This window comes from Centruroides vittatus, unplaced genomic scaffold, assembly GCF_030686945.1.
Source record: "Centruroides vittatus isolate TY-2023 unplaced genomic scaffold, ASM3068694v2 contig_681, whole genome shotgun sequence".
Classification (NCBI taxonomy): domain Eukaryota; kingdom Metazoa; phylum Arthropoda; class Arachnida; order Scorpiones; family Buthidae; genus Centruroides; species Centruroides vittatus.
The window spans coordinates 23,679-35,538 of NW_027122428.1; the positions used below are offsets into that span (position 1 = coordinate 23,679).

General features: G+C 29.2%; 1 protein-coding gene across 2 annotated transcripts; it reads left to right on the top strand.

Annotated features, from left to right (window-relative positions):
* Positions 1-1,903: 1,903 nt before the first annotated feature.
* LOC136980250 (uncharacterized) lies at positions 1,904-9,562 on the top strand. Of its 2 annotated transcripts, XM_067276338.1 has the most exons (9): positions 1,904-2,121; positions 2,201-2,220; positions 2,374-2,442; positions 2,899-2,964; positions 7,323-7,386; positions 7,474-7,601; positions 7,677-7,749; positions 8,198-8,325; positions 9,430-9,562. In XM_067276338.1, exons 1-9 carry the CDS (start codon positions 2,039-2,041, stop codon positions 9,480-9,482), a joined length of 684 nt encoding a protein of 227 aa, XP_067132439.1. In that variant the 5' UTR covers positions 1,904-2,038; the 3' UTR covers positions 9,483-9,562. The 2 variants fall into 2 exon arrangements, with proteins under 2 accessions (XP_067132439.1, XP_067132441.1); XM_067276340.1 differs by lacking the exon at positions 2,899-2,964.
* Positions 9,563-11,860: the final 2,298 nt, after the last annotated feature.

An 11,860-nucleotide genomic window follows, 5' to 3' on the forward strand; every position in this document is an offset into this window, starting at 1 on the left:
TATTATTTACATATTTATGATAATTTAAATTTAAATAAAGTAAGGTCTCTACTTACGAACTTAATCCGTTCGTAGCGGTTGTTCGCAAGTCGAAAGTTCGTAACTCGAAAAGACGATGTTTGGCGCAAAAGCTCAAATACAACATTGTTTTTACAATTAAATAGTTTACAGTTTAGGCTACTTGGATAATGTTGAATTGAGATTGATTTGAATTTATACTTCCCTTTAACAATCACATGTACATTATTTATTAAAATTATTCATTTAAAACAACTACAAATGTACATATGTATGTATATAAATTTATAAAATAAACAACTTCAAATTTAAAAGTACAGTAAACTCTACTGTATTTTTATGTATATGGACATTATATTTAAAAAGTAAAAGCTTCTTCTTCTTCTGGGTTAATATGGAGGCTTTTAGCTCGAGCACTTTTGCCTCCGATAAGTTTATACGTTCCATTCTTCGGATATATTGTTCTAAGGTCCTCACAATCACAAAAGTCGAGATCCTGAGCAAGCATTAGTTCTACATTATGTCGCTGTAGAAAACAACGCCAACATCCGAATCGTTTTGTAGTATTTTCTGGTCATAATTACAAATTATAAATGCTTTATTCGTAATTACTATTAGTTAAAAATGAAAATAAGTTAAATTTTTAGATGGACACCTTACTTATAAATGAATGATTTTCCATAAAAATATACGATAATGTTTAAAACGGAATGCTCTAACTTGTAAGAATATAAGGTAGAATTACGAATAAAATATAAGGAGACTTAAAAGTTGATATTTTCTCACTCTAAACATGCTTCCGGAAATCTTTTCTGGCTACGAACTTCTGCAATTCCAAAGTTATGTCAGATTTGTAAACAAGAAATCACAATACACTGAAACTTCCATTAACGGACCTCTACTTAACGGGCATTTTTACAATCTCCAGACCCTTCAAATAAGACATCTATTATATTATATATAACGGACACTCTAAATAACGGACGCTATCGTCCATAACCAACCTTCCAAAAACGTAAAGTCCCGTCTTCAATATTCGAAAAGAACACTAAATTTTCAGATGCCCGTTTTTTGGAATCGCTTGAGAAGTGGGTCCTGTTATTTAGACAAGAATCTGTTTGTGTTTAAGACTACGTGCTCACTGAAGTTTCGTTCGAATCGAAGACCCGAACGTCTGGTCTTATCCTTGTAAGTGACAGTTTAACATGTTACTTTTGCCTTTCATACGCCAAGCTGATAAGGCTACTGACACCCAATTAAGAGGTAACCTTATATTCTAGGACCTTGACCGACACCTGCATTAATTAGTAAGTAAAACTAGTGGCAATAAATCATTTGAAGCGACGAAAAAAATTAAAAACTGGCGATATTTTTAAATTTTCCAGACCGATCCTTGTATATATGTCAATGTGCGTGTATGTATGCATCTATTTCGTTTAATATCTTACTTGTTAGGATAGGGGAATGATTAAGAACGAAATTCGGCATAATAGCTTGTGTGTAAGAAGCATTGATGCTATTAAATTTCGATAGTTAAAGATCGAGGGGTGGGGAGATAGCGGGGTGTTATGTGTCATATATCGAAAGAGATCGAACTGAATGAAGATTTTACTGGTTATTCTAATTTACAATTTTTTTTATAAAATTTATTTCTACCCTCAAAATTAACTTTTTACTATATTAAAATAAGTAATAATATAAAAGTTTTTTTTTATGACAAAATCTCACAATAGATGACACAACAATTTTATTATGAATAATAATATAAATATTATTTTTAAAATAAAATCTCATAACAGCCGAAAAGTTACGCAACTAGTTCCTACATTTTTTAAGATATTGTGTATCGCATTCTTCTTTTTTTTTGTAACTTCCACGTATTGTAGATAAGATAACGTTTCTGAAAACTCCAAAGAAGGAAGTGATTCTTCCTAGATTCAAATGCATTTCCATTAACTATTATTTATCAGATAATTTGTTTTAATTTGCAATAACACTCTACGGATTTCAGTAAAATTAAATGATGTTTAATATTAAGGTATTGGGTGTTTTTATTTTTATATTATCGATCGCTTCTTCTCTCCCTGATAATTTTTACAGAAGGTAAGATTAAATATTCATAAACATTCTTAAATTCATGATTCTAAAAATACGTTAATAGACTTGAATTCAGTTTTAACAGATTGGAAGATTCTGAATCAGGTAATTTCATTTGTAATTTTCCAAATTAATGTTTCTATTTATTTAGCAATAACTACTGTAGTACACACAGTTTTTCGTTGCTCTTGTGTCTTTGGCACAACGAAAAAACTACAGACTTTATTATATCTTTAATATTATTATACTAAATTTCAGATAATCAAAGTGTGGCTGAAATAGTTAGAGAAGAATACATAGATCAAAATGGAAATAAACGTACAAGAGGTAATTTAGTGTTTAATGGTTCATTAAAATTATTTCTTTTTACATTTGTTAATTAATAACAACAGGATTTAATTTATAGAATATTATAGCATAATTTTATAAAATAATTTTTTAAAAGTAATGCTAAAACGACTGGAAATCCGGGTGCGAGTTCTGGTCGAAACTTCAAAAATCTTTTCTTCATCAACCGACCACCGTATTGTGAGCATGATAGAATTCATAATAGGTTTGAGAAACTCCCTTTAAATGCTCGCAGGACAGAAATTATGGAGAATTGAAGAGTTAAAAATAGATCTAGAGTTAGAAAAAGGTTAATTCTATGTAGTCTTTATATATAGAATTACATCACTAGACTATAAAGAATTATATATTATATTTTATGTAATTAAATTGTAAAAAGATATTTAGCTAAAGAGTATTTATAACAGCTTTGTAATTTTTCGTATTAATTTCTAGAATTCGAAATTAAGAAATCCGGTATTACAAAAGAAAGAAAGAAAAGAGATAGTGACAATCTTATTGGTAATTTTTATTTCTTAATTAAAAATAATATCAATTTTACATTAATTTAATAATGCTGTAATATTATTATAACAATGTAATATTATTATAATATAATATAAAATCTCGATAAATTTTATTTTATATATATTGTTAATTATTACAAGTTATTGTTTGTAATAACAAAATTAGTGTATTTTATAATTAATTAATATTGAAAAAATACTATCTTCAGATATCTAATATAAATATAAAACATTGTGTATAAATTCAGATGACTGAAAATTTTTTATGATAAATTCTGAGACAAAAATTTCACTTTATTATTCACTTTGGTAATTTATAAGGTAAATTGTATTTAGATTTAGATAGGGAGCTATTAGCTGAGATATTTGGACAAAGATAAGTCCCAAAATTTGGAATTTTATATAAAAAACAGGAAAGGAAACTTTATATCAAATTTTTATTTGTTTTGAACACTACTCATATGTATTTTTGACTTTCTGACAGGGCTGATCCAAGGCCTTGGCTGATCCCACATTTGTGAGATGGAACGTACTTGTTTCAGAATCTGAATGAATTACTGATGTAACTCGTATTTCAGTAATAATAATGTTTCTAGTTTTAGTAATTTATTAATTTTTTCCAATTTTTTGAAGCTTTAGAACTGTGGATATTATCATTTTACCTATAAACAAGCAGTATTAATTTAAAATTTTAGTAAATTTACTGTAATTTTTATGATACTACATAGTATTATAAATTCCCCACTTTAAAATATGTTTTTCGTTTAGTTTCCACTTTTATAAATTACAAAAAGTTATTATGATAAAAATATTTATGTCAGTGTTTCGTATTTTATAGTTAAAAATTATTTAAAATAATTCAATTTAAATTAGCAATTGCGGATTGATCAATATATTAAAGATTGTAATTAAAGATTAAAAATTGTAAATGAAAACGCGTTTGAAGAGTCATAAATAGAAAACTTCATCTTGCTTTAAAAGCCATGAAAATGTATGAATATAATTTATTAAACGAATAAAAATATTTGTTTATATCACTTTTTTTTAGAATTGGTAGGGTAAGACAATGCAACACTTCGGCGACGTGTTAACAGGTAAGTGGATCTTGGAAGGAACTTTCTATGGGAAATCCTCGCAGGACACTCCTTAATCTTTATTTAGATGTTAAACACGTGAAGAAAACCCAGGTAATTTCATGATGTCATTCTGTTGATGAGGCGCGATTAACTCACTACAAATGTTCAGTGGTGTTAACCACTTAATTGCTGATAGGCCGTATCATGTTTTTTATAAAGAAAACTAACAATTCATCATAATGTTTGACATAAACAGTCCAGCTGATCCTTCTTAATCTGAGTCTAAATAAATAAATAAATAATTAAATACAACTTACGTATATTTTAAAAAATTTGTTGAAAATTTTTAGTTTGACTTCAGAGAAGCTGTTTGATAGTGAAAATATTTTGTAAAAATTATCTAAAGGTTTTTAAATTGTTGTATTTTTTCATATTAATTTGCATTTAACATTTTAAATTTTAAATGTAATTCTTATTTTATACTAATTTAAATTTCTCAAACTATTTTTAATTAACTTCTACCTGAATCGGGTTTAATAATTTTATAGATATTTTATAGGGCTTTTTATTATCAGTTAAATGTTGATCCAAAGTCTCTTATCCGGATTTTTAAGTCAAATAATTTCACAGAAAGAACATTAATTAACAGCCCTTACTTGTTAATAAACCATCCTTTCATTTCCATTTATATATATACATTTAGGATATCACTATTGCGGTATCCCTCTTCAGTATAGATGGAGTGTTTATAACTACAAACAGTGGTGATATTCGAAATAGTTAACAAAGGGTTCGCTAGCAGAAAATTTTTCCCTGACAATCACCGACAAATGAAATGGAAGTTTTGGCTAGAAATAAATATAATACCTTTTCTTGCGATATATCTAATAATCAGTGGCGTATTTGGAACGTAACGAGCCCTGGGCGAATACCAGGTAACAATAGTATATTACTGCATTACTGCTGTCGACCTTTTTTTTTTCCTTTTTTAGGCAGAGAAATTTTTCACCCCGAATGGCACTGCTGATAATAGACAGATGTCATCATCTCTCGAAATACAATATTCTTTTTATTTCGCTGTCCATAGCCCGACATGTCTTCCACAACCATCTTGTATTATCTCGCGCGCGTGGGATTGTGGGATCTCTCTTATGACTGGATCTAGTTTCAAGAACTCTCTTGAATCGATCGCGATTAAACCTCGTTTCGGTCGAGATTGAAACGGTCGGAGAGAGATCGCACCAAGACATAGTCCCCGACCTTGCTCACAATCTAGATTGAAATGCTCGGTGCGAACGGGGTATAAGGCTCTAGTTTAGTAGTATTACAGAGTATAATACGTATATTTTAATATATTTTTTTAAAAAAACAAAACCACTGAGAAATGTTCCGTGTGTTTAACAAGGTTCGGAAAACTGAAAATTTTAACAACGGGTTTGGCCCGTTTTTCCCTAGATACTGTGCGAACCCGCTGAATATCACCACTGTCTACAAACAATCCACAATTTAATTAAATTCTTTATAGAACTTCAGTAGTAAGTCACATACCTCTATAAGTAAAATAGACACATAAGGTTCGGCTTTCTCTTCCACAATTCTACATTTCTAAGGAGACAACCAGTAGCAAAACCTTTCCAATTGTTCAAATTAATATTCCTTGTTAAATTCCTACTATTAGTTCACACTCTCCCTATATATATACAATATATATATATATATATATATATATCTTGTTCAAATTTTCAATCGTTAATAAAATACTTTTTATTCATCCACTCAAGTTCAAATACATTTTTTTAAACTTGTAGTGGATGACACTTGATGTTAATACAGTTTTTTCAAATATTAATTCATTAATTAAATTTAATTATTGGTTAATATTACATGTGGTATCGAAGATCGCGACAGGGAAATTTTTTTTTCCTACGTTCGAGATGGCCGCGTTTCCGGTAATCTCGAATCAGATACTCGAGTGATAATCTGGAAGCAGATTAACAATGGATAATCTCGAAGTAGAATACCGAGTGATCTAAACGTTAGGAGGCGTACCCGTACTATCTGTCGCATTATGCAAATTAATAAATTTCCCCGTCGCCGTCTAGTATCTACGGAAAAAATTTCCCCGTCGCCATCTTCGATACCAAGGGTAACATTAACCTAATTATTAATACTTTAAATAGAGTTTTAGCAGTTTGTAATGAAAATTGAAATCAACAGGAAGTAGCTCAATCGGTAAAATGCAAGGATTTCAGTATTTTTCGCGTGAAGGTGAAGAATACGAGTTCAATTCCTGCGAAAATCAATAAATTTTTGAAAATTTTTGCTTTAAGTAGATGTTTTATCCAAATGATTTTCGAGAGTGAGTTAGCAGTTGTGGCTTAGTGGTTAGAATGGAGGATTTTTCTCAAAAAATAAAATTGAAGAAATTTTATGCTTTGGGTTCAATTCCGATTTCTCTTTCTATTTTGCCACTTAATATTGTGATTCTGTCATATGTATATACATATTTATATTAATTGTGATTATTTAATAAAAAGTAACTAAAATAAAATTTTTCTTTGTTGACCTAAGTAGGAATTGACTTAAAAAAATTTTTTTTATATTACTTGTTTTTTATTTATATTCTGTCATGTCTTCTATTTCTATTTCTATTCTACTTATGAATAAGCAACCACATAAGGTGAGAATTTTATTGAATTCTCATTAAAAAAAACTTTTTATCCATTTAATTCGGCTCCCCAAGATTAAATTTCCAATGTGCCATTGGATACAACTAAACCCCTATCGAGACAACACATACTTATTCAGAGATCAGGCACAGCTTCCTATCCACTGCTATAGATCAAGGATTGTCATTCCAATATGTATGTACTATACACATATACCAGTGTTCAAATTAATGTTATTTTTATGTTTAACTATTTCAAAATGTCTTAAAGAATTTTCATTTGTAATTATTATTTTCTTTGTGTAATATTTTAATATCCTCTTTTTAATTTTACAATTATTCATCTAAAAATGCAAATATTATGGCGATTCCTTGTGTTTTAATCTAATATCTCCTGCACATACACTCTTATTTTTACAAGAACATGGTATAAGATAGAAAATGTTGAAAATGTCGCGGGAATTGTTTTTCTTGTTATTTTTAAGAACTTTTATATAATTATTTAATATATTATTAAAATTATGTGCTAAAATTATATCGTTTTTAAGATCTCCTTTTCAAATTAACAAACACTTTTTTAATATATGGGAATTTATCTTAATTATTCAGGATGTAACCATGCCAAACCACCTCTAAGTGGATCATTAACATGTAACTATTATAGAGAAAGAGAGTAAGTTTTCTTGTTTCTATTTACAGTTTATTTTAAAATTAATTGCTTTAAAAATTAAAATAATTTTACAATAAACTTTATTTACAGATTCTGTGAAGCAAAATGTATTGCAAATTATAAATTTCCAGACGGTTCAATCGTTAAAAGTTATAATTGCTCATATAATGGGAATATGTGGAATAAAATCGAGATAATTCCTGATTGTGAACCTGCAGGTAAGGAAATTAATATATTTAAATAATTAAACGTTAATCTGTACTTTAAAAATAATTAAAACATTCGGCTTTCAGTGCCAAGTATCGGTTGTGATATTGTTACAGGAAAACATCAATTTGTTATGTGTATAACCGATTCAAAAACTCAGTAAGTTATTTTTATATTTCTATTTAATTTTCATTTTAATTACGTTAAGTGTTATATTGTATTCATTCATTTAATTCCAAGATGTCTTGCAATTTGGACCCATAATTTTCATATTAGATGAATCAAATTTAGATTTAGGCTTTTCTTAAGTTGTAAATTTAGGATATAAAAGATCTTTCCATCAGATAATAATTTTTAAAAAAGTGAAATTCTAGTGCCTTAGAAAGTGAATTAGAGCCTTACTCTGAATTGTTTTAAGAGTCTCTTAACATTAGCCTGAGATGCGGATATACTCGTATAAATCCGATCTGATAGCCTAACATCGTTTGCATGTAAGAATTTTTCTTCTAGACATATTCTCTGTTCAACGATTTAAATTTAATTTATAGTGTTTAAGAAATTATTACATTCAGGATTTTTAAAATATATTATTTTTTTCTATATATAGACGCTGTAAATCACAATGCCAAAGCGGATATGGATATCCTGATGGCTCGAGACGAATGGAAACCACCTGTACTAAAAGTAATGGTGAATATGACCCTGTGAAGGAAATTCCCGACTGCGTTTTTACAGGTAAAGTTTTTTTAAAGCAAATTAAACGTCATTATTATTATTTCTTTTTCATTTCTGGTTCTCACTTGTTATCACTTATGAAGTGTATAATTATTTTATAATCATTGTGAATGACTAAGAAGTAATGTTAAAATTTTGAAATCATTTGTAGTAGCTTTATGATGTTATATAGTTTAAAATATAAAAACAAATGCATTCTTCAAGTACGATAGCGATGTTTTAATTATATGAAAAATGGTAACACAATTAACAAATTTTAATTTTAATGTTACTGATTTTAATGAAGATTAAAGGCTTTAAAGTCTAGATTAGAAATGTCACTTTCTGATAAAAATGTTACCTATAATAGAATTTACATAGTCCAAGATAGAAAGATATCAGCAAAGTTATTTGCTGATACGTGCCTGAACCAGATAGAACGATGCCTTACATTAAAAACATAAGTTATACGAAATAAAGTATGTTTTGAAAAGCGGTGAAAATTTTGTTTTTAATTTAATTAGTATTTTATTTATACAAATAGTTTTACAACATTAGAAAGGAATAAACCCATATTTGTGAATAGGTATGTCTCCATGTCATCTCTTTCAAATCCTATTCAATAGTTTTAACAAAAACATCGAATAGCTAATATCTAATTTATATGTAATAACATATCATAATCTAAGAGCAATATATATTGATATAAGAACTAAACATAAGGCGTAATAGCTAATAATGCTCTTACGCCTCTGAGCATTGTTGTTTAAAAAGTTGATAATTTATAAGTAAAATCGATTTAAAATTACTTAATAGATTTTTTATTCTTTAGTTACCTCTATGCTTTTAATTCTAATGCAATAGTTATTAGGTTCAAATAAAAGAGAAGTGAGTTGTTTCATTCAAATCAAGCCTCCCCAGGGTGGGCTCACTCTTGTGATTAATCAAGGATTCCATTATGTTTTTCCCGCAAATTTGTTTTTTATGTTAATGAATAAACTTAATAACGAAATTCAACATTAGTTTTCTACATTATCCTTAAAATGTGTATTCAATATATTCTCTATATTATGAATAAAATTTGTTGATGAATTTTCAAAAAAAAATCATTTATATTTATTTTAGGTGAAGAAGACGACGATCCTGATGTAATCATATTCGATTTTGAAGGCCGATAGGCTTATAAACTACCGAATTATTAATCATTCTGAATATTGCGCTCGATTTTATTCGAAATAAAATATATTGATGCAGAAAATCGAGGATATAAACTAATTGAATTATTATCTTGTTACTGATAATTTGTAATTCCTTATAAATTACATGTATTAATAATATGTGACCGGAGCTGACGAGAGCTTTTACGGGGCCTGGTGTTAGAGCGGTATCCCTCTTCGTCTTCCCATACATTGGAGTACTTGGGGTACAGTACGTGCCTCCCTTTGTTGTAGGTTTCAGGGATGGGAAATTGGAGTCGATTTAAAAAAAAAAACACACCGATTCGGGAGACGAGAGTCGTGTATTTTTCTGCTGACTCCCCATCCCTGATGGGGCCGCTCTTTATTCTTAATCCCCAAAGGATAGTGTTTTTGTTTTATTTTACTTTTAAATTAGTTAGGCCCAATCATTTTTATCACAGAAAACTGTTTACTAATGACAGAATTAAAATAATATTTATTAATCGAAAATTTGTTCTAGTGGGTCGTAATTGTTCGGTCTACTACCGAAGGTACCACTATATTTGTATATTTAGTATACGTGACAGCATCGAGAGATTAATTAACGCAGTTAATTAAGAGATACACACACACACACACACACACACACACACACACACCACACACACACACACACACCTAAAACGTAAAGAAGCCATCCACTAATAGGTGGATGGCTTGTTTACGTTTTATGATCCCGAGGGGTCGGGATTCTTTTGTCAGGTCGAGTGGAGGAGGAGAGAGGGGTCGTTGGTAAGGGCGTCAGCAATAAACGAGTAAAGGGCACCATTAACAAGAAAATCAAAATTTATTGGATAACAAACAGACATTTACAATAACGAACATCGAATATTTATCGAGATTCCCTATCTCTCGAGTACAGGTTTAAGGGGCCGAGAGAGTTTACAGGATTTGTTGTCATACCTCTTTGACACTTCCACGGAAGTTCGAATCAGTATTTCCTTGCTGCGGTGCACAATTTAACAAAGTCGCGACTGAGATACACGGATCGCACTTGATAAAGAATAATTCGGAGCAACGGCTCCTCATTAAATTCCTGGATGTCACTGATCTGGCATTCGGTGAGAGACTCCCCTGAAGGAGCTGAATCGGGCTTATATTGGTTCGGCTTGGAAAAATAAGTCATGTGACTAAATGTTGTCAAAAGCAAAGGTTACTTTAGTAGGTGTTTAGGTCATAGATGTTCCCGGGACCATAATAAAGTGACGAAATCTGACAATAACTATAAACTTATGGCTTGCAATATTAATATTAATCCTAATTGAAATTAAAAATTATTTTTACGCTATTTCGATATTTGTTGAATTAAAAATAATCAGGTACTTTTACTAAATTGGCTTCATCGTCACGCGAAACGCAACAATATCGGTAACAATACCTTTTTCCATTATTTCACTTTCTTTGTTGTAAGTGGGCGATTTTCGAATGAGAAAAAAACTTTTGCGATTTTTTGCTTTATTTCTTGAGAATAATTGCTTCGGATATAAATGTGAGTAATATTTTGGCAGATTACACGATATACTGTACAAATATTTTAATATAAATAGAACTACATGTTTAGAAATTTATCATTGAGTAATTATAAAGTTTTTCAAGTTGCGTAAGAGCACAGAACTAGAATAAAAATATCCATTTAAAGATAAATGTCAATATTTTCAACTGATTTGGAATATTCCACAACCGTTTAAAATATGCGTAACGTAAGAAAAAAAATTTTAATCGTAACGTTCGACCTATTAGCATTTGTTATATTTTTAATGGTTGCTGCCATCTCGAAATAGAATTTTCGCTGGAAATTAAAAGTCATTTTTTTCGCTATTTTCATAATTTTCGTAGAAATTTAATTAGCAAAAAATTGCGTAACGTAAAAAAGGAAACATTTTTAATCGTAATGTTCCACACATTGGAATTTGTGCTATTTCCAGTGGCCGCCGCCATCTTGAAATTAAAAGTTCGCTAGCAATTAAAAGTTATTTATTTCGCTATTTTCATAATTTTTGCAGAAATTTAATAGCGTAACGTAATAAAAGAAATAATTTTAATCGTAACGTTCGACATATTAGAATTCGTTATATTTTTAATGGCTCCGTTATCTTGAAATAGGAAGTTTTCTAGAAATTAAAAGTAATATTTTATTTCATATCGATATTTTTTGTACAAATTTAATTAGCGAAACTTTGCGTAACGTAAGAAATGGAATATTTTAAAACGTAACGTTCGATAGATTAGAATTTGTTATTTTTGCAATGGCCGCAGTTATCTTGAAATCGAAAGTTCGCTAGAAATTAAAAATTATTTTTTCCGCTATTTCGATATTT